The following is a 24,245-nucleotide window of genomic DNA, read 5'->3' as shown; positions in this document are numbered from 1 at the left end:
AATTATTGCCTGAATCTGTTCTATATTGGCTCCTAGAAATCACAGTGCAAATCTAATATGATCAAAATTGACAAACTTCATATTGTGACTTGATTTAGGACTTTTTTCACAAGTTACAAGTGCTTGAATTTTATTGGGCAGTTCGTATTAAACAACAAATGCAGATAGTACTCATTCTATTACCATTTATTTGGGAGCATGGTTTAATGCGACTTGAATTTCGGCTGATACATTTATATGACCAGTAGCATTCGTCAGAAGTTGTGAAACAGACCTGTAACTGCTACAAAAGTTCAGGGTCACATGTTGAGATCAATAAGACAACACATCAGGTAATAATTACGTTTATTAATATGTCCAGCAGCACCGACTGCTTCCTTACAACAATAACTCGATACTGTACGCCGAGAGCGCTACATACGATACAATGAAACCATATCCATTTCATCAAGCAACATTACGCGCCTACATCAACTTGTAAAACAATACGCCCTTCTTTATGAGGGGAGGTCAGATTATGAGTACCTACAGTTTGACGACCTTTATAGGTGAGGTGGCGATACCCTCTAGCAATGTTGCGCAACATGTTGCTAAACAAAACGAGACAGTAGGGATATGAAAGTAACAACTCTCGGTACATAAAACAATACTTGTGCGAGTAATAGACGATACGATGAACATTAATTAATTTTTAATAAAATCGACGTTAAAACTAATTAAAAAATAATCTTTATTGCTTTCAAATCTCCATTTCGAAAAAAATAATGGAAGAACTTTGAAAATATAAAATAATATTTACAATGATATAAACTTTTTTGTATAGTCAAAAAAATATCGATAGTTTGAAGTCGGCTAAGAATGAACATTCACCGGGCTAGTTCAATTGTCCTTGCGTAGGAAAACATTTCCATTGTAGAACTAAATAATAGATTAATTATACTGTTGTAGTCAGGTTAGTTAAAGCCCGGGCAACGTAAACCTTATCGGCAAGTGTATAAAGGCCACTATAGGATTGATAACCGCATCTAAAGTTTAGTCTTTTAGTGCTGAGATCCCAAGGTGAAAGAAGAAATATGTAATTTCTCGAACGGTAATTAATAACGAACTATAATTAGAATTGTTTTAGAAAATAGCCCATCTCATTTCATCGAAGAAATCTTAATCTCCAACTAACTCTTGAACTGCATTTAGTTTTGCAACATGAACATAATACATTCCATATTATTTTGATTTTCCTAAAATGGCCTTTTACACTTGCATCAACCTTATCCTATACCTACGGATGAAAAAAACCTAGGCACCAAAATTACATGAGCACTGTGTCTAACACTACGACACTCGTACTTCGCATATGAAGTGCAGATCGATTCCCGCGCGGTCCGAATACAAAATAATTTTGATACCCCCTATTGAGCTTTGGTCCCAAATACTATTCCTTTCCCCTCTGACACGTCATATGCGATTTACGAATCTAAATATACAGCACTAGAGTGTAGTTTTGCACTTAATTCCATACTATTTTATTCATAACACTCAATAACGTATAACTAAATGATAAACTATTTTCGTGAATACAAAGATGTGATAGAATTTGAACTTAAATATTTTTTATAATATTACGTACTTTACAAGTCATAAATGAAATTAAAATAATTTCTATTATCTGGCATACATTCAAAAATATAAACATAGTTTAAATGTTTTCGACTTTATATTAATTACATTTGCATATAGTTTGTTTTATATCTGTAATTATAAAAAGAAAGTAAATATAGCTGCAATGTCACAACGCAATCGATTAATGCAAAATGCAATTTTATCGATATCGATAAACCGGTATGTTTAATGATATTCACCGCCGATAGAGCGAAAATAAATTCATTGCAAATCATTCTTTTACAAATTAAAAATGGATCATATGTCGCAATATAAAATAAAAACTGCAAGCATTCTTTTGAAAACGCACAGCACCAGTTCTATCGATTACCGGAATGAGGTTAAATGCACAACGAAAAAGGTTTTATCCCTTATATAAAGTTATCAGAGTTACTAATTACTGTCCTCTCTTCCCTACGTGAAATAATTGAAGAGTGAAAGAGATGACACCGATTAAATATTAAGGGAGGGTCTTAAAGCAATCGTTTGGAATTAATTTAAGTACGGTTACATACGTAATCCTAATTTCTGTATACCCACATTTTTCCATTCAAAATTTCATTTTCTTCTACGACTGTGAGGGTTGATTTAGTTTTCTTTCGTATTTTATTATATTTCGTATAATACGGATCGCTTTCGCTTCTCATTTTAAAATTGACCAATCAGAGCTGTTTTTTCATAATTTATAGCAATATTTTAATAATTGTAGTAGACCTTATTTTTCGAGATTGAATCTCACTAGTATGCGACTGTCGATTTTCTATATCCTATATTTTACTTAAAAAATTATCGACTGTACTAAATAGACATAAATTAACAAATCTTTCTTTTATTGTACGACAAAATCCAACCCCCACAGCCCTTCTTAAAAACTACAATAACAACGTTTCTAAATTTGACACTACCACGACATTCACACCACCCCCGCGGGGTCGGCAGATCCACTACCTGAAGCGGGTATAAAAATATTCTATCTGAACAACCAGTTGACACTACCTTATTCAGGATCGATGAACATTATCGATATCACCGCTACTCTAGTGTTATTGTATTATGTTTAGAATACATGTGTTTCGTACAAAAGCATGCTTGATTTTTTGTCAGCTATGTAATACCAAGACCTAAATTTATGTTCCATGATTCCAAGCGTAATTGAATACCATTCGATGTTTGTAAAAAAATTAAAGCTGCTTGCTGTAATTTGCTCCTCTAGCTATTTATATAAAAAAGGCGATGACAAAACAAGCATGCTTTAGTATCAAGTGTATTCTAGGCTTAATTGTTAATATTAATTGCAAATCCGTTATAAGTCCGTTGTATTATATCAGTGCTTGTTTTTACTCGCGGCAAATTCATTTATGTATGCCTTGATATTCAATTCCATTTAAGCATACATGGCGTAAGTAGAAAAACTGATTGCCGCAAGTAATTTGTTATAATTCATTTTTCATTACCTGTCCTACATAATTAATAATGTTGTATCGTTGTTACATATTTTAAGGTTTAAAAAAAAGTTTCATATATTTACTTTTTGTTAATATTGTAAGTCAGGTAATAAAAAACGAATCGCAAAGAGAATAATCATTACTATATTCATAAGAATCGACAACGAAATATTTTATCTATAAATTGAGTTAGCATAATTCCGTTCGTAAGTGATACCAAAAAATTTTGAACATAAAATTATGTCCCTAAAAATACACGAAACTCCAGAGTACTGTGACCATCGATGTCGATATTTTATACATTTTATCGGTAATTAATATTGTAAAATTATTTCACTGTATTACTTTTATATTAAATCTCTTTCTAATATTGCCATTTGCCATGTATAAAATACATTCACACTACATTCAGCTAAGAGTAACGAAATAAATTCACTCATACTATTTATATGCTTGTAAAAATCTCAATTAGAATTAGCGAATCGAAAAACGAAGTTTGTACAAAAAGAAACATTTCTAATTTATAATTGCAACTTAAAAACCAACAATAGGGTTTTGTTGCTTTTTCCAATCACGACAAAGTACACTGCACCAAATTAAATGTAGTGTTGTCATATATTGTCAACCAACAGGACGTGACGTCATTGTGGTTGCCTTTCCTGTACACCGGCTCACCTATGAACGTCTACTCGTTTGTTTACATTTGAATATGCGGGTACAAAATACCAAGCACCCTTTCACCAGTAAAAGAAAATTTGGTATACATCGTTTATTGCAGTTAACATTTATTGTCTCAACACGGACATTTTGAAGATTTTTTAAACGTTTTTAATTTCCCAGAAGCACTTTTTTTATCAACAATAATTCGCCCAAGAACTACGTTATTTTTTTTATAAATTAACTATTTTTTTTTCTAAACGTTTCGATTTTGATAAAGGAATGTGTGAGCATACATTGAGGTTTAGTCATCTTTGACTTAACCTCAGCGCGAGTTATAAAAGTAACGAATTATTTAATTACCGAAAAGCGGATGCATTTGCATAAGAAAAAAAATAATTAAAAAACAGTTTTTCGATAAATTAATAATTCCACAACATTCTTTATAACTCAAGTGTGTGGATTTTATCGAAGTTCTTTTTGTAAACCTCCTTTATATTCCATTGGTAAATTGTTGGCATAACAATGTGGTTTTATAATAATGATAATATCATGCGATATGATATGCACCATGCATTAGTGCGGTGGGTTCCGTGCGGTTCCGCCGCGTCCTACGGTACCCTGAAATGTATCTAATATCAAATAGTATAAAACTTCCGCAGGCAGACCATATTTATAAATGTAGTGTGAGAATTAATTTTAGTGTGTAGTGGTGGAATATTTTTATTAGTTTTGAACAAGTCATGGTTATGTTAAACATCCAAAATACTGGACGAATCATCGACACTTTTATTCTTTGACTTGACGTAATAAAAACATTTATACGTCTGTATAATAGTCGAGTTACAAAAAGACCGATTAGCAAATATTCCTATTACCACTACACACATATCAATTAGTTGTTTCGATATTGCTATGACATTAGACGAAATATCGACTTTTACATATCGATAATTTGACATGTCTTTATACAGTAAAACCGGTTAGAGCGACATTGAAGAGGCAACTTATCTGAAGGATATGGCCGTTAATCGTTATAAAATATTGTTTATTTTTATCTGGGACCTTGCCTTTTAGTCGATAGAAAAGGTTTCAACTGCATGGCACGTCAGCTAAATGTTAGAGGTGTCTATGGCCTGCCCGCGGTACAACCGTCTCATCCTTATCTACATTATGTATATACATAGGGTTTGGAGCAATGATGTTCGGCAAATGTTATTGTTTATAATGGCACCGGTGTTTGGAGGATTATATAAGCATGTCCTTTTATGTGTTTTGAGCATTTATTTGATGGGAATACTGGGGAAGTTTTAAAATAAATGACCATATACCAGAATGACAGATAAGATATTATGGAAGAAAACAAATTGACAGAAACGATAGTTGCAAACAAGAAATTGTCAAAGATGTTACCTAAAATAAATAACTCAATATTCCCAAAAAGTAGTACGGTATTTGAAATATGATGCAAAATATGTTCTATATGAAAGGGTGACAATAATCAGAACTTATAATGAGAAGTGCACCGATGACCCGACTTACTGTAATCTAAACGAATATTGTCATTAAGAATGTATTCAAGTTTTTTCAAGTTTTTATAAAGCAAGTCTTTCATTATTACTTATAACAGCTAAATGCGGGGCTTCTCAGCTAAGAGGCAAGTCTTTTGTTTACCAACCGGAGTAATGCCTTCAAAATTCTTATAGAAAACCTCAACTATGAATACCTACTTTCATAACCTCGAGTCTGAGAGCTTCAGGCCCGCCTTGGAGGTAGAAGCAATCCGCGTTATTCCCCGCTATAATATACTATAGCCGCTGTTGCTGCATATTATCTCAATCAAAATTCCAATTCTTTCACCCTTTAATTCTCATTTAACTCCTTAAACATTACGAACAAACATTGCTCCAAAACAGAATCTAAATTACACGTGGCATGCATCTGCCAGATACTTATATCATTGAAGGAAGTTGTGGTTATATTGGGGTCGCATGACGTTGTTGTTTATGTTGAGGGGCGGCGCGTTGTTTAGAGGTCCAGAGTACCCGAACATGTGCGCGGGAGCGTGGGCCGGGCTGGCGGGGCTGGACTTGAGCTGGTTGATGGTGGGCGCGGGCGCATTCTTGGGCGATCGCGGCGCGAGCAAGTTGTCCACGTCGATGTTGATCGCTCCCGTTGTGTCGGCCCAAGTGGCGCCGAGCTTTGCAGACGGTTTTGAGTTCGCTGGCTGTGGTTGCTGGTTGTTGGTCGTCAGTGGTTGCAGGAGGCTTACCGGTGTCGGTTGGATTCCTGTGGATTAATTTAATAATTTTGTTGTTATAACCCATACATTATTGTATTTTATTGTGAACAAAGTATCAATCTAATACTTTATGATAACATGCTGAAATAAATGCGTGTTGATTCCGACTCTAAAATATAATTTTAATTACAGTAAAATCTGGTTATAACAACGCATCTTTTATAACGATTATTGTGTCACCTACAATGTCGTTATAAGCGGTTTTCACTATATATCTATATTTATCACGCTAGATATAAAAAACCCTCAAGTTTAGGAAAGCTGTAATCACACAGCAATGATTATTTTTCGCTTTTTAATCCACAGATAAACACAATAAAACACAAATTGCTGAATACGCTTTATTTGAGACGGTGGGTGAATACATATTTATACATACACAGTTTTATAGCTAATCACTTAAGGGACATCACGGGACGCATATATATTCAAAAATCTTACTAAATATCTGATAAACTTACACGAAAAATAATAAACAGAACACTTTAGATTTTTTCTTGATTGTCATATAACAAAAAAAAAAAACATACTTATTTAGTTTCCAGAGTCGACAAGTACTCCAGTGATGTCCCTTTACATCTACTTACAATGTCAAATATACACAAAAATAGCACAGATATCTCTTAAATGCACAATCTTAGCACAGCTAGTGTTTGTTACGTAGAAGTATAGTTTGTAGAATTCGTCATTCCTTTAAGGCCAATGCAGTGAGATTGTATACCATTATAACTAATGGTATTGCCTTTTCTCTATTTTCTCGGTTATTAAAAGCTTAGAGAGTATTTATTTTTAGTTTGAACCTGGGAACGCTTGTTTTCATACTTTCCCAACAAAGTAAAGGTTTTTTTTTATTATAAAATGTGTTCATAGACTATACTCAATTACACCAAAATATCCTAATTCACAAAGAAATAATAGTTCTTTATTTATATATATTCGAGGTTAAAGCTACGTGTAGTTAGTACCTATAGAGCGCAAAGCTGTGATAAATCCATTTTTATAATATAACCTAGCACAGCACCTGGTCATTGTATGCACAGTGTGGCCCCCTCCATTAGGTGTTTTCATGCGGGCACGGTAGATAAGCCTACTACATCTGATTATAAGTGGAGCAAGAGCCAGAAAGTCTTGAGTCTTTATATGACCTCATCAAAGTGACTCCAATGCACCTAATGGTAAGGAGAGTGGAGCTAGATAGTCTCGACTGAAGAGATTACCCATCACCAGTTGACATAATTATGCCGGCATGTTTGAAACTAAATCTACACAAGGGTCCCCAAAACGCGATTCATTTCGTGGGCAACTATGGTAGATTTTACCTTGTGTGCGGTGCTCGCGATCTGAGCGGATACAAATATCCTACTACCAGCATAAGACAAGACAAGAGGTATCCAAGGATCAGCGCAGAGAAACGTTAGAGAGCATTACAATATAACGGAAACTTAACATTATAGCCCTTCATATAAGGTTGAAAAAACCACGCACCGCTTTAAGCAGGTTAGTTTAATTTTGTTTTTTTTTGTATTGACCTTGAGCCTGCAGTTAACGCAAATACAACCTCATCTTATTCTCTCACACGCCAGCTCATGCTTGTTTACCAAGAGGGATAGACTCATGCAACTTATTTCTTTATCATGAGATGTCGGGGGCTATTATTCATATTCTAATCCTAGCAAGTCACTTGTTTTTCTTAAAACGGGGTTTTATTATTACCCTGGTTTAGGTGTTAGTTTCTACACCCAATTGATAATTGTCCCAAAGCCTAGATCAATACGTTCACATTGGAATTTAGAAAACTCCTCTTCCAATCAGTCAAAATTATAACTACATATTGTATTAAAATTTTGTGCTAAATACAACTTTATCACGTTGGAATACGACCACATAAAGCCTAACTTGTGATGTATTGCCACATTGATAAGGGTAAATACTATAGGTGCTATGTCAAATTTGGCAGTTATTAAAAGCAAAGATCAATCACAGATTGTTAAAATCGATATTTTGATATCTTAATTGCTAATACAGTGAAGAAATGCAATTTCTACGGGCGTCACAGTGAGTTATAGTGGAGTATACTACATTTAAAATTTGTATTTTTTTTGGGTCCTGCGAACATCTTTTTTATCCAGTATTCTCAGCATAATTATTATCTATTGATAATCCAACGAGACGGAGACTTCTATTTTCAATTACAGCCAGTTCATTCAAGTTGCCTCAGCCTTCTAAGATTGAGACCACCATGCGAATAGATACATGGGTTGGCACACAATTGCCTTCGAATTCCGTACTCGATATTAGCCACTTAATATCACAGTTTGTGAAAAAGAAAAGGAACTTTAAACAAAATAGCTTATGTAGCGTGTAAATGCTACATCGTAGTAGATGTGACGTCACACCTAGAGTTTGAATGATACTCGGTATGTTAGGGTTTCGAGTAGCAAGGTATCGATACTAAACGTTAATATGGGGTAATAATATTTTTTGCATTGCTTTAGTCCATGGCGGCGGATACTGCTGACCATCAGGCGGCCTGCTCGCTCGTTTGCCTACTAAGGCAACAAAATTTTTTTTTTTAAGTGATATTGATATTTGATCGATACTTTTTGAGTATCGATATCATCAAATACGACACCGAACGAATACTTCATACAGATACCCCGTGTCAACACTGCGAACCCATATCACGCTATTTAACCCAATCTCAGTCAAAATCAGACAACGACTTCTCAATCAGTCCTAAAACTTGTCCCGCGAATACAGCTAACTCTGACTTAGCACCGCTCGTCTGCATCGTCAAATCGAAATTCGATAAACAATCGACTAACCACGACCGAAACTCCATTAGCGTGTCGAAAAATTCCGTTTTCAGTATGTACGGTGGTAATGCCAAAATTACCGACGCGAGTAGGGATATGACGCAAGATTTAAGCTTTGGGTCTGGTGTGTACCGAAGATAGAGCAGCATTTGCAGTATCTCCCAACAGTATTTCGAACATTTCGGACAATTTTTCGAGGCTAAAATAACGTTACCGACTACAGCTAAGTATTTAAACAGGAGTATGTTGTCGATATCTTGCTTCATATTGTGATGGCTTAGCGTGAGCTGTTTGTACCCCAACCCGCCTATTAGGGGGTAAAAAAAGCTATCAGCGACCTTTGAGAATTCGTTAATTTTCGCCTTAGCGAAGGGGTGCGGCCTTTTTGAATGATAATATTTAGTTTTATTTATCAACCGCCGTCGAATTATTTCTTCTGGCGGTAATTTTTCTTCATCATTCTGCGTACTGATTATTTCGCTTGTCGCTTTGCTGACAACTTCTTCGGGCATGATGTTCGATATTTTGTTGACAGCTGCCGATAGTATGTCCAGCATATATATTTTCGTGGCTATGGAGTACCTTCCCACGTCGGTATGAAACTCCTTGCACAAATGTTCGGCACACGGTGCGGGTTTAGCGTACACTATCGCCACGCATGTATTAAATTTGATCCTCTCGAAGTCGTCTACGTGGAATTTCGGTTCTAAATGTATGAAAATGTCCAGTAATTGCGTGGCGAGTCTTGGGCTCTCTGCCTTCATTTGTTTTGTGACCATCTCCTCTGCAACAGAGAGACACGCCTCGAACGTATCAATGTTTTCCGCTTCGACTAAATTATCCAACAGTTCCCGTAGGAATGTAGGTCTGAATTTAGCATTCGCTGACACATCGTTGGACATGTCGTAGGGTTCTAGATCGTCGTCCGAGTCTAGGTCTTCCACTACCTGTTTCCCCTCTTTTTCTAGGGCATCCAATTTGACAGATATAATAGCTTTGACTATTTCTTTAGTCTGTTCAGGTCCTTTGACTGCGCAAGTAACTATTGTATTGGTGGTAGAAGGCATGTCTTCTCTGTCGATAATTTTCATCGCTATGGAATCTAACGCACGCTTCACACCCAATATCTTTGTGGTACCGTGCGGTATTTGTCTTTTCTTGTCTATGAGACATCTGTTTGTCAATTCCTTTAAAACTCTATGTATTTCAACGCAACTTTCACCCATTTCTGCATATTTAAAGTTAAGGCTTTGGGACGCTTCTCTATCGCTCCTATCGATATCAGCGAGCGTTTTCAGAATGACCTCTATAGTCGCCATGCCCACACATCTGTACTCTTGCGACCAGACGTCCAAATGCTTTCCCATTCCTTTAAATAATATCGACTTACTCTCCATAAAATTCCATCCGATTTTCTTCTGTAACGTCATTAGCGTACGATATTTTACGGACAGCACTAACAACTCCGAGAGATACATGTGTTGGTCGACATTAGAGGTGTTGTTAAGTTTCACGTCCGCCCATGCTCGGCTCAATCTATCAAATAGATCTGTGAAAACATCGACACTATTTCTCGTTGTCGATAAATAGTATAAGAAATTTTCTGGTATCGACGTATTTTTATAGTCTCTAGGCATGAAATAAAACGGTATTTTATGTATGAGAATCTCTTTCCAATCATTGTTCGTGTCAAAATTATCGCCCAGTATATGTAGGATAATCTGTTGATCTTTTTTGTAGTCTATAGGACACTTCGCTAGTAAGACATAGGCAAAGTTCTCTATGGCCGGCCGGCTCATGTGTTTCATCAAGGTCTGAATTAGTTTCCTTTTAACAAATCTAGTTTTTTCTACATTCGTATCGCTCACCCAAGATATCAGGACGTCGGTGAAGTCATACACAGCTTCGCAGTTGCCATTTATATTGTAATTCGTGATAACCTTCGAGAGGAAGTAGGATAAGTAGTACATGTCATACTGTGAACCCAAATTTAAATTACATTCAGACATAAAATCAAGGCATCTTACGATGTGAAAAATCAAAAAAGTCGAATAGAAACTTCTAGAGAAATCTTTGGGGGTGTCGGTCTGCAATTTATTGGCAACCCTCTCGGGCAGTGTGACCAGCATCTGCACGTAATTCTCCCATTCGTGTTGCAGCTGATATTTGTCGTATTCTTCTATATCCAAGTTGCTACTGCAGTCGATGGCGGCTGCTATTACTGCGTCACTTTTAATATATTTCAGTAAGAAATACGACAAAGCCTCTTGGACGGATTGATTTGTCTCATTCTTCAGGTATCCGCACAAAATGCTAACTGTTTCGTAGCTAACAGCAAAACAGTCCTCGATGGTAAACAGGCTGACAATTTTGTCTTTGAACACTGGCCACTGTGGCAACAGGTCTCTAATGATAACTGTCAGCAGTCGAGAATACGCTTCGATGATTTCCGCGTTCATGACGTAATCATCAAATTTTGACAGTTTTTGCACAGTCAGCGGGCCGGGGAGATGATCTTTGGCTTTCTGAAGACATTTGAGTATGTTATTTACGTCACTCTCCGACTGAATCTTCTCTATGGACTGTAGGGTGGTTGCGAAATATTTCAAAGCGCGCAGTAGGTCGCGTTGTTGTGACGTCATGTCGGCTTGCCCGTCTGAAAATAAAAGAATCCTGAATGTGCCCAAAACTGTCTTGACTCGACCAACTCACATGGATATACGCACATGCAAACACTCACATTTTCCAAAATAAAAAAACACACTACTAAAAAAACATTTTGTGTGGTAATGCCGGATAGCTTTGTGTGGCTGTACGCGTTTATATTTTCGCGAAAATTGTGGCGGTGCGAAAGAAACACAGGATAATCAATCTAGCGTTTGTCGAATTGGTATGTTTTATATTTTGTAATAAATTATTAAGAAAATTATGAACCAGTCAACACACAACACAGTCGATATTAAAATCGACTAATCAGACATCAAACTATTAATTTGATCGATTAATAACACATTTTTCCCGGTACCAATTGTTTTCGAATAGTGTATCTTGGTTAAAATATTTTTTCGCAAAATAGCTTTTAAAATAAAGTATAAGACAAAAATTTTATAAACAAAATAACTTGAGTATGTGTTAAAGATATGATGGATTATTAATTACAAAATTACATTAATTAGAAATATACTGCTATACTGAGTCTGCCACGTGACCATGAAGGCGGCAAAGTCTTCGAAACGTCGGGGGAAAATTAAAATATAAGCAACGGCGATAAAATCCGCGAATAATTTTATTTCAATAGAATTATATTTTTATAGCCTGTCGTGGTAAAATATACATTAAATTTCCTGTACTGCCAATATTAACTTTAAAATGAAAAAGTAAAAATGGATTCCCCAGAGCGGGTTATTAATTTTCCTTTTTCAGGAAGATTATAGTCAAACCCATTTCCGTCAATAATTATAAATATATATTTTATATACTGGTTGTGAAATGTGGTTGTCACTGTTGGATAAAACATTTAATTTTAATAATGCAATAATTATCATTTAATGGTGTCCTTCAAAGGTAATCATAAGTATCGGCATACTGCTGGTAAACAGTAAAAATTAATAAAATGAATGTACTGATCTTATATACATGGTAATATTGTTTATATATATATAAAAATGAATTGCTGTTCGTTAGTCTCGCTAAAACTCGAGAACGGCTGAACGGATTTATCTTATCTTGGTCTTGAATTATTCGTGGAGGTCTAGGGAAGATTTAAAAGTTGAGAAAAATTCGAATAATTGCCGGGAAAATCCTCAAAACAGCATTTTTCTATTTCCCATACAAACGTTTTCTAAATAAAATGGAGAGTCAATTTGTAATTTATTACCGCTGCATAAAGTTCAAATTCGCGTGCGCGTTGGAGGATCTAATATCGCGTTCTGAAACTCAACAAAAGTGAAAGTGAATCGCGAACGCGACAAAATTGCATAGTCTCAAAATACATAGTACATAAATAGTGGTCAGCTTCGAGAAACTCAATTTTAGCTAACTTCAGTTGTTAATATAATATATAACTCAAAGGTGACTGACAGTGATATATCAAGGAACAGCCCAAACCATTGGACGGATCGGGCTAAGACTTTACATGCATAAAGCTACTATGACGTAGGCATCCCCTAAGAAAGGATTTTGATAAATTCTACCCTTAAGGGGATAAAATAGGGGATGAAAGTTTGTATAAATGTTCTTAGATTTTCGACTGATTGAACTGAAATTATAGATTGGGGATAAAATTAGTTTGAACCTATAAGTACCGGGAAAATATGTAGCAAGACTTTTATCAAACAGTGGAATTTTATCCTGGAAAACACCTTCACGCGGGCGAAGCCGCGAGCAAAAGCTAGTTGTTTATAAAAAAAAATTAACAAATTTTCTCTTTCCATCATATCCTTAACAGATACTAAAAAAACAAAAATGATAATGAATAGGTTACCTTGTGGTGGTAATGTTGGTTGTAGCGTGGTGGCAGCCAGTTGTCCAGTCAGGTTGTCCATGGGGGAAAGATCCAGGGACCCAAGCGGTGTGAGGGGCGGCGCCGCTAGCGAACTCAGGAGGTCCAGGTTCGAAGCTTGTGGGGCTGGAAAACGTAACAGTTTTATATGGTTTATTTTGTATGTAGTGAAATATTATATATTTTATCTAAAATGTTATTCATAAAACAGACTTTTTGAGTAATAAATTCATGTATTTCACAGTTTATGATAAATTTTAATATATATTTTTTTAAAACTTATTACGATGTTTCTTTACATATTGTTAATGTTTGGCTAAACATAGAATTTAGTTTTAGGGTACTACTAAGGTACACTGTGTTTACATTTCTTAATATTTGTTTTGAATGGTTTATTTTTAAGTAATACTTACAAGGCGGCGCGGGCGCAGCGAGTGCGGCGGGTGCGGGTGCGGGCGCGGGTGCGGGTGGTGCGGCGGGCGCGGGCGCGGCGGCGCCGAAGGCGGAGGCGAAGTCGGCGAACCCGTCGGGCGCGTCGGGCGGCGCCGCGCTCCACGCCTTCGAGAAGTCGCCGAACTCCGAGCCCGCGCCCGCGCGCTGCTCCTCCGCTCTGCAACCACATACACGCAATAATGTTATATCAACAAACATGCTGAGGGATACTCGATTAAACCCGTATGATTGCTCTTTTTAACCAGTTGCAGTGCCTTGTTTTAGAGATATAACTAGTCTGTAATCTGATGTGAGGTATTTAACCTTTTGTTTTATATTGTTGGTGAAATTATTAGCGATATAAAAGCCCACTTCTTTATAACACATCCTTTAAAATTTCTCGGACACAGATACAATTCATCTGACGTTAATCCAAACCTTTAACCGACAACCAAAAAACGCCACGATTCTTGATTCATGTGACTGTTTCTTTTTTTTACGTATTTACATAGATTATTCAAATATTCCATGGGGCAATTTACGTGACTCTTTTTATAGAAAATATCGTCACCTAGGATCGAAGTCATCTTCAAGCACGAGTGAAGCGGAGTGGTTGTTGGCGGCGGCGGAGGCGGGGGTGGCGGCGGGGGAGGCGCCGGGCGCGGGACACGTCTTGAATAACTCGTCCAACAAGTCCTGCGAGTTGTTGTTATCGACGGGCAGCTGGCTCGTCGGTTGTATTTGCTGTGCCGGCTGCGATGTCTTGCCGTACGTCGCTGCTGCACCTGTGAATATTTTAATCTTGTTGTATTAACTTATAATAATCATAATTACATAATCACTAATTGAGCATGTGTATGCTTAATCAGCATGGTGAATTAAAGCCTACATCCTCTCGAGTGCAACTTCTTCTGCTAAGAACTTTCTTCCCAGTAATACAGGACCACTATTTATTATACATAACGATAAACAACGCACCAATGATCCTTCTGATTTTATGAGTGTTTAGGAATGTTAAAAATTACCCAATTAGGTATTAAATACCTAAACATTTACAACTCATATCACAATAAATTGATGTCAGTCTCATACCCAAATCAATCCTGCGTGTCGGCGTGGCGGGTTTGTTCCTGGCGGGGCTGCGCACGGTGACGGTGAGCGGGCCGGCGCCCGACAGGGACCCCAGCCCCCCGGCGCCGGCGGTCGGCGCTGTCGTGATGGACCGCGGGGGGCTGCTGGCCACTACCTCCGCGTCGCGGTACACCGACGCGTCTCTGTCCCTGCAATGTCATTACGTAATATGTTATTATATTTTATAGATAATAAGATAGACGCAACGTATTTCTTAGAATAAAAATCTTAGATGAACACATAATCAATGGGATTAAAATAGTATTATTTATGTGTGCACGGTGAAGCGACTCGACTGCACTTGATTGTAAGTAGAGTGGGGTCCAATAGAATGTCGACTAACGCGAAATTATTGTCCTTCGGCAGTCGACACAAATATGTCGGCCTGTTGGTACCGGACATACACAGGCTGCTCCCGAACGCGACATACGTGGGCCTCTATGACGGGTTTTAACACCTTTTGTACAATGTTCGCTATACGGGCGAATTAAAATATATTATACTAGCTTTTGCCCGCGGCTCCGCCCGCGTTATAAAGTTTTTCAGGCTAAAGTTTTCCGTTATAAAAGTAGTAGTTTCCTGGGAGCCTTTGTTCTTCCCAGGGTCTCAAACTGTTTCCATACCAAATTTCATCTTAATACGTTAAGTAGTTTTTGAGTTTAACACATTCAGGCAGACAGATGCAGCGGGGGACTTAGTTTTATAATATATATTTTTAGAACTTTTTAAGAGGAACAATCCCGTCATACATCATTGTTGCATAACTTTAACCGTTTACGCAGCGCACGCAACGGAAGCTCTCAAAACTAATAATTTTCCCCCGTTTTTGCAACATGTTTCATTACTGCTCCGCTCCTATTGGGTATAGCGTGATGATATATAGCCTATAGTACTCCACGAACAAAGGGCTATCCAACGCAAAAAGAATTTTTCAGTTTGGACCGGTAGTTCCTGAGATTAGCGCGTTCAAACAAACAAACAAACAAACTCTTCAGCTTTATATAATAGTATAGATATATAATAAATTTCATTTATACCCGTTCATTCGTTGCGTAGCTTACTTCTCAGTAACAAAAAATATCCATATTCACAAAATTTCACTTTCGTATTATTATTAAGGTTACAAATATAATCCAATTACAAACTGTAGCATGTATGCTAGTGTGTACGCACTTGTTGTGTTTCCTCGGCGCGTAGTCTCCGTCCGAGTCTTCCCTGTCGTACTCTTCTTCCTCATTACGCTCCTTCGGCTCGTCTAGAATAACATACATAATATTAATTATCAATATTGTATTTTTCACAATTGTTGTCTTGAAATAAAATATATATTTTTTATCTAAAAAAATGAAATAAACCTATTTTGCAGATTTTATATTATAATTTTCTGCTGATGTCTTTATGGTCACGGGGCGGACTATATGTACAAAATGTCAAATATTGTTTGAATTTTATAAATTTTTTCTCTACCACCAGTTCGGAAAGCAATTTCCATTAGAGAAGAACAACAAAAAAACTCTAGTGTCACCCTTTTCGAAATCAATTCAAATGATGAACGAGGTACAGTGCCAAATAAAAAAGAAGTCCTATTCAAGCTTTACATAAGGAGTGCTTTAAAAATGTTCGAAGATTTTCCTAATACTTTAATGTCTTTACTTTATCCAGCTTAACTCACAATTGAGGGATGAGAACAGTTAGCACCTTTAGTTTTACCGCCAGAGATGCTTATAACAAGTTTTCAAATTTGCAGAATTACAAGTCTAACAATTTGATAAGTGGTATAAATGATGTAATTACCCCAGCTGGAGGCGCGGTCGCTGTACTCGCCCCAGCCGCCCGCCCCTCCGCCGCGCCCGCCCATGCCGCCCATCCCGCCCACGCCCAGCACCGCCGCCTCCGACGACATGCCTGGAACATACACGTATTTACTGTCATGGGGAAATATCTATCATAAATTTGCAAGGAGCAAAAACACGAAGTGGACTTACGCAACAAAATGATAACGATCAACAAATAAGTGATGCATAGAATGCAAAATTTGAAAGTGTATATTGAAAGTGTAAGAGGATTCTCTGAATGATTTTTTTTATGGAAAACTACACTAACCCTAAGTTCCATAGACTAGTCTCTGTCGGTAACGGACATTAATGTGAGTGATTTTAGTTGTAGTACGGGTTTAGTTTAATAAGAAAGCAGTCAATAGGAGCAGATTACTGCAAGTTTTAAAACTTGCGAGACTTGTGACATATTTTTGCGAGACCTTGCTAGTGTAAACTTAATTTAAGTATCTATATTGTACATACCAATATACTTGTCCTTGTTCTTCTTTGCCTTCTTCCGTTCCTCGCGGAGCTTCTCGTCGTCCTGGATGAAGTCGATCAGCTCGCGAACCTTGTGCCGCACGTTTATACCCTGCAGTACAGCATTATAAATTAATAACACACTTTTCATTGCAACTAGCGTTAAGTGAAGAGAGAAAAACAAGGGATGATGAAGGCCATCGGAAATATTATGCTGGCTTGCTGATTGTTTTTTCACATTTCGTTGAAAGTTTTAGTACAATTATGTTTGAACTGGATATACACAGGTTGATCCTAGAATGCATGCGGTCACATCTTGTATAAAGTGGTCCCTATCCAGGTGAATACAAGGGTCCCACCACCAGCAAAGTTCTTCATCCGATCATTTGATTGTATGTATTTGTTTGTGTTAAATGAATTTTGTACTATTCCCATTACACCCTCACAGTGGTTACCGTTTGGATGACACTCGTGGGTCAGCGGTTATATTACCTGATCCTTGCCGATGTCGTCGACGTAGGTGTAGTTCTCGAGCGAGCGCAGGTCGTAGATGTGCTCCCTGGCCGACGTCACGACGCGCTCCGACCCGTTGCGCACCAGGTAGCTCAGCAGCAGCAGGCACTGGGGACACCAACCGGGGAACTTATAGAGGGGAGTTTACCAGGGAAACGGAACGGAATGTTTTGAACTTTTCCAATTTGTATTTTATTCTTGTATTACGCACTAAATATTTACTAATAGTTACGTTTTAGTTCATTTTCAGTAACTCGGGCTTCGCACGGCTTTGTTCGCGTTGGAAAGCTTTTACGGCTATGTCCCTAAAAAAACTATAGTAATCCATAATCAATCTGCAAACAACGCTACCGCCATCTAATTAAAAATTAAATTATTTTTCACAGAAGCAAATTACTGGGATTAAAAAATTACTGTGTATTAATCCGAGGCATTGTCTCTCCATTTGCCAAATTTCATCCAAACATATTCACAAAGTTTTGCATTAATATTATTAGTAAAAAGTAAAATGCAGATGTATATCAAGGACTTTAATGGGAGTGTTTTTATTACTGTTTTATTCAGCCTAAATCCATCCGCGTACCTTGTAAGTCCTGCGCCAGTGGCTCCTGTTGTCGTGCAGCATGCGTCGCCACAGCATGGACATCACCTCAGGGAAGTGTTCGTAGGTGAAGGTCGCCAGCGCGAGCTCCTGCATCTGCTGGCCGGTGGGGCCCCACGCCTCGTCCGACGTCGCCTCGCGCACCTTGCCTTCCACCTCGGTGTAGTTCATCACCACGTTTGTGCTGTAACAGACATATTTGATTATTGTGTTGAAGATTTTATTTGCATTGTTCATTGCTATGAAGTCTCGGGTTCGAATCCCGGGTCAAGCAAATTGACATTGGGTTTTCTGCTTCATGTCTGAAATTTGTGCCCGATATGGCGACAAATTTGCCCTTATCCATCATGCCTGTTCCCATCATATATGAGATCTATTCTTTTGACTACACGTTTTCCAAAGAAAAAGCAGCCATTCGAAAGATGGTTGTTAGTGCTGCCAGGTACATGCCAAGCCTCACTGCTTCATGCCATACGATTAATCAATTTTGTCTTTTCAAATGCACGTTCAAGTTGGCCTACAAAGTTGTAGCGATGGGTATGAAGGCGGGGTTGCTCGCGACAAGGCGCGGCTCATATCATCCAACGCGATTATTTAATTCAATATCATGAATATCAATTTTTCCACTAATCTTGCCTCATTGTTCTAGTGCTGGAAATATTATGAATATTTGTTACTATTTTAGATTCTTTAATATAATTGCAATTTAATTTATTGATGTTCAAATGTCGACTAATACAGTCAGGCGCAAAATTAACTGAATAAATTCGAAACTTCAAACAGCATTTAAACATTTGTGTCTGTCAACTATCGTTTTTTCTTCACTAAAATAAATTTCAAAGATATACTTTAGATGAGGAAAAAAATATTCGATTTAAGTTAATGTGTGTAGAAATTTTGAATGTGTTCAAGTAATTTTGTGGTCAGTCTCATGAGGAAAAAATGTGTTTGTGTTTTATGTTAATACTAAACTGTTAAACAGAAACGTTTCATTTTTCTGTCGTTTTGTTACATGCTACTGTAGGATAAGGCTCAAAACAGAATAATTATCCTTCACTACATATAAGACAAAGTCCCCCGCGTCTGTCCGTCTGAACACGATTAACTCAAAAACTACTGAACGGATTTTGATACAGTTTTGACAATGGAGACATCCAAGGTGAAGGTTCATTAAAATTTTGACAGAGACAGAATTACTCTCCGCCGAAACCGCGAGCAAGAGATAGTTAATCATAATAGTTGGTTTTCGGTCACTGTTGGGCATTTCTTCTGCTCTATGTGGTATATGGATTTTATCCATCATATTGGCCTGATGCGAGTTGGTAGAATTCACAATCAACACTAAGCGTCTTGTCCGTCTCGGTATTTAGGTAGATATATAACATATAAAGGTAAAACCACTACAGTAAACAAACATCTCTGACGTCACAAGGACGTCATCAGCAATCTCGTTACGGAAAGGAAACCGCCGATTGCCAAGAAAGGGCGTCGGAAATAAAGGGCGGCAACGTGCTCGCGTTGTAAACTCGATGTGAAATCACAAGCCACCTGGCAGGACCTTCTGATACTAGTATATCAACACGATAAAATTTAAATGATTTGTACCTTTTTATATTTTGGAAAATACCTTATTCATGATTTTAAACGGAAAGTAAATAAAAGTGGTGAAGATGTTTGTGTACAGCGTGAAAGCACCAGCTCGACTAAAGTATTACTACTGAGTCTAACAGTTACTGGTGGTAGGTCTCTCATATGTGAGAGTCCGTCTGGGTAGGTACCACCGCAATGTCATTTCTGCCACCAAGCAGCAGTGTGTAGTCACTGTTGTGTTCCGGTTTGAAGGATATTATAGCCAGTGTAACTACTGGACCTAATGAGACTTAACATCTCACGTTTCAGGATGGCGAGTGCAGTGGAATACCAAACAATACTTTGTAATTTAAGGCGTTGGATGGTCTTCTACTGTTTATGGGTGGTGGTAGCGCTTACCATCAGACGAACGGCAAGCTCGTCTCGTCATTCAAAGCAATAAAAAAAAAACAATACCCAAGTGAACTTTGACGACTACCTTTGACGAGTCGCGTATGGTAATTGAGATTTTCAGAGCTCCAAATCACTCCCTTGTATTCCTAACGAATTACAATATTTAATGGACACTAATCAGACATACTTAATAGATATTAATGTAGGGCCACAGTTGAAGTTTACTGCTCGGTGTCGTAACGCGAGCTAACGGTCCCTAGTAAAACGGGCACAGACATGAGGGCGGAACAATCTTGTTAACCCTCGAGAAGTAACTATCTTGCACAATACCACATAACAACAAGTTTCGATGCATAAACACACATCTAAATGACGCAATTAACGCGGGCGTACGAGAGAAAGGTTACCGCAAGGTTGCCATTGTGAAATATTGTACATATTTTAAATTGGCGAATTGATACGACCTCCGTAACTCAACATACGGAAGAGTGTTTGAGGCGCAACTTCGTGTTTTAATTTGTCTGATAGTAAACAATTTGGAAGATCATCCACAACATTGCAGTGGTAATACGTTGTTTTTGAGGACGTTTCTTCATGCGGTCGAATAATGATGCAGCACCTAGTTATATAAATGCTATAATTGGTCTAAAAACAGGCCGGCATAATTGCGTCGACTGAGAGGGATAAAATATCGTCAGTTAACACACTATCTACACGCTACTCCGTTTACCATAAAATGCGTTAAGGTGACCACCCTGTACCCTTTAAAGAAAATCCACATAATAATTATTGGTGTCGAACATTTATTGTCCAACACAAAATGAAATACTGAAAATAAGATATGTCCTAAACAATTACACCTGTCCAGGGTTCAATCCGAGTCGGTTGTGACATAACGGCTTATCGCGCGCTAATCAATGACACGCCGATAACACTATCAGTGGAACATAACAATCCACTCTGTACATAGCTGTCGCGGATCATTAATTTATTATCACAACTGTACATTATGGGGGTAGGAAGGGAAAGTAATTTAGTTTTTAGTGTAGTTTCTATGTGCGAGGCTTGGGTTGATAATTAGCACAATTACGCTTAAGATTCAAACATATAATGTCTAGATTTATTTCAGTTAGACATTCAGGTATTTGATAGACATCTTTAGACTTTTATTTTATTACTTGGTCTTTTATTTTTTTCATGATAATAGAGACAAAGGCGCTGCATTATACATATGCTTCGAAATCCAAATACCTACTGCAATGTCAATAAGATTTCAAAACTTAGAGATGAGACTAATATTTTATATATTTAGACCTACACAGGTGTGGTTAGTACTTATATAATAATAATGGAAGTATGGATTAAATACTTGTGATTATGTTATAAATTATAAATTATATGTACAACAATATTGAGTTATCTACATTTTAATGATGACTGAGCATTATATTATCTCCCATTTATCTACACTGGTATAAAAATAATTTAAATTTCCTACTTTATAGGGGGTAATCTATAAAACAGATTTGTAATAAAAGTTTTAACAGATTCTATAATTCCTAAACTAATATCTAATTATACTTGTACAGTATCAGATTGTATTTATTATATTTGATTATGTTTATTAAAGGGAAAGACTATTTTGCAGGCAGAGTTGCATGCAAAAAATAGTAGATAATGATAACATACCATTAAATATTTGCAAGACATGCTGACACTTAAGAAAACAAGTCTGATAAGATCCAACAAAACCTGTATTTATAAGTCGTACTTAACACTCTATAGTTTGTTGTCCACAATTTTAAACTTTGATAAAACTAATTCTTAACTTTCCAAAACCAAAATCAATAAATTGCAAATAAAATAAGATTAAAATTGCTATAAATACATTTGGGGTTTCTTTTTATAAACAAAAAGATGAGCCAAAATTGACAACAGTCATTGCCATCTCTTTGTCACACACAATGACAAGTGAATTAATGATTGGCCTTGACTTCTTGTAAACGAGGCGTATTGAAATGTGGCACAAATTTAACTGCTGAGTTCACACACCTTTCATTTGTTGTGCATATTTATTGTTTATACAATTATTATGCATCACTTTTTAGGTTTTCTTCTGTAAACTGAGTACCCAACCTGAGACTCAGGGTGGCCCAGTTTGCCCTTAAAAAAAGGAGTCCCCTAGAACTATGCTGACTATTGCTTACTATGCATACTTATTTGCAATAGCATAATTTTATTTATTCTTTAAAAATACTTACATTATGAACAAGATCAGCCTATTTCATACAACATAGCAATGCAAGCAGATTACCTGCCTGATGAGATTATAATCAAAACCCACCTTTAAATTACAAGATTAATTAATGTATTGGTAAAGTTTAGAACATAGGTATTATATTCAAAATAATTTTACCAATAGCAATGGAAACACAATACAACTGAAATATAATTATGTCATTTTATAGCAATAAATAAAGGCAACATATACAATGCTTTTAGTTCCTTAATATTAATCAGAATCATCTAGAAGTACTTTCTATATGCTAACATAGTTATGTATTAAGAGCAATAACACAACTAGCTTGTAATTTGTTAATATGAAACAAAATTTTAAATTTCCTGGCTCCCTAAGATAAACTTTGGTCATACACTTCCACCTAAGCTAATTATGTAATTTGTAATTAAACAAATTTATTTTAGTCTGTAAAATGTTAAACATTATTTAGATTCAGTAATTACAGCAGTATCCACCAGAGAAGAACAGGTAAGAAACTCTAGTGTTGTTCTTTTCAAAATTAGTTCAAAGGTATAAAGCAAGTACAGCATATAGTACAAAAAGAAGTTACAGTTATGATTCTATTATTATCAATTATAATTCTAAATGTGCCTATATGTTATCAATGTATTTGTTAATTCTGTAGAGTACAACATTTCCTGTAATTCAATAGAATAAAGTGAATGAGACATCCTCCACTCAATTATAACAGACTTAATAGTGGGACAAGTACAAAGCTTTTTCTTAATTTTGTCAATATGATTACATTCTCCTGGAAGTTAAGTAGATGGTCAATGTTCAGAATTATAATAATATTGACACAAGCTACAATAATCTGAGAGGATTCCTATAGGTTTAGTGTTTTTACATAGTACAGCACATTCAGTAGCAGTTCATGTATACATTTACGTATGAGTAGAATGCTTGTAACATAATGTCACATGTTTATGATGGGTTGGTACTCTATCAAATGAAAGTGACATTAAACAGGAAGTTTGTACGAAAATAGCAGCGTTTAGTATATTGTTAGTTCTTTACAGTTGATCATTGGCAAACCGGTATTTAATCTAACCAATAATTAATTGGTAAACCGTTTAAATAAATTATTTTAAGCATAAACGATTCCGGCTTGCGTGAATGGCTTCTACGAAACTTTGATGAAAAAATGCACGTTGGTTGAGAGCTAAGCAGCCATCTACCACTGAGAGAGTACTTATTTAGCATTCGTAATACTTCAATCACTGAATAAACTCTCTATCAACCAACCAGATGGTACAAATGAACATAAAAATGAAATACAACTAGTTAAATACTTACACTTTATCCGCTAACTCCCGCACTTTCCACATACTTATGAAGCGGTCCATTTTTCCTGTTTAACAAATCAAATAAAGTCCGAAACACAAAATCACCGCAATATAACTTCAAACAACATAAAATTTGGTTAAAAAACTTGTTCTGATGATTTGGCTGACATTCTTGCAAAATGGCGACGACAGGTGAATGTTGCCAGTTTATTGTTAAAATTAAAATTGTCAACATTTGTTGCCATGTAATAAATACTAATGATCAATAGCTTTCTGTGTCTGCGACTCAGAGTCAGCGATGGCCAATATTTGAAAAATTATTACGA

At 36.6% G+C, this 24,245-nt stretch overlaps 2 protein-coding genes across 2 annotated transcripts; both read right to left on the bottom strand.

The window, feature by feature from the left end:
- Nucleotides 1–328: 328 nt before the first annotated feature.
- LOC115447788 (clathrin interactor 1) lies at nt 329–24,123 on the bottom strand. The gene is made up of 11 exons (XM_030175015.2): nt 23,930–24,123; nt 18,334–18,535; nt 17,730–17,858; nt 17,241–17,349; nt 16,735–16,845; nt 16,114–16,195; nt 14,902–15,089; nt 14,381–14,594; nt 13,791–13,987; nt 13,360–13,503; nt 329–6,047 (listed from the first exon to the last, which is right to left on the bottom strand). Exons 1-11 carry the CDS (start codon nt 23,977–23,979, stop codon nt 5,716–5,718), a joined length of 1,758 nt encoding a protein of 585 aa, XP_030030875.2. The 5' UTR covers nt 23,980–24,123; the 3' UTR covers nt 329–5,715.
- On the bottom strand, nt 6,388–12,143 carry LOC115447787 (telomere length regulation protein TEL2 homolog). The gene has a single exon (XM_030175014.2). The coding sequence runs from the start codon at nt 11,516–11,518 to the stop codon at nt 8,762–8,764; it is 2,757 nt and encodes a 918-aa protein (XP_030030874.1). The 5' UTR covers nt 11,519–12,143; the 3' UTR covers nt 6,388–8,761.
- Nucleotides 24,124–24,245: the final 122 nt, after the last annotated feature.

The sequence above is a fragment of the Manduca sexta genome, chromosome 18 (assembly GCF_014839805.1).
Source record: "Manduca sexta isolate Smith_Timp_Sample1 chromosome 18, JHU_Msex_v1.0, whole genome shotgun sequence".
In the NCBI taxonomy this organism is placed as follows: Eukaryota; Metazoa; Arthropoda; class Insecta; order Lepidoptera; family Sphingidae; genus Manduca; species Manduca sexta.
Note: the sequence above shows the minus strand (reverse complement) of the source record. Positions and strands in the feature narration are given on the sequence as shown.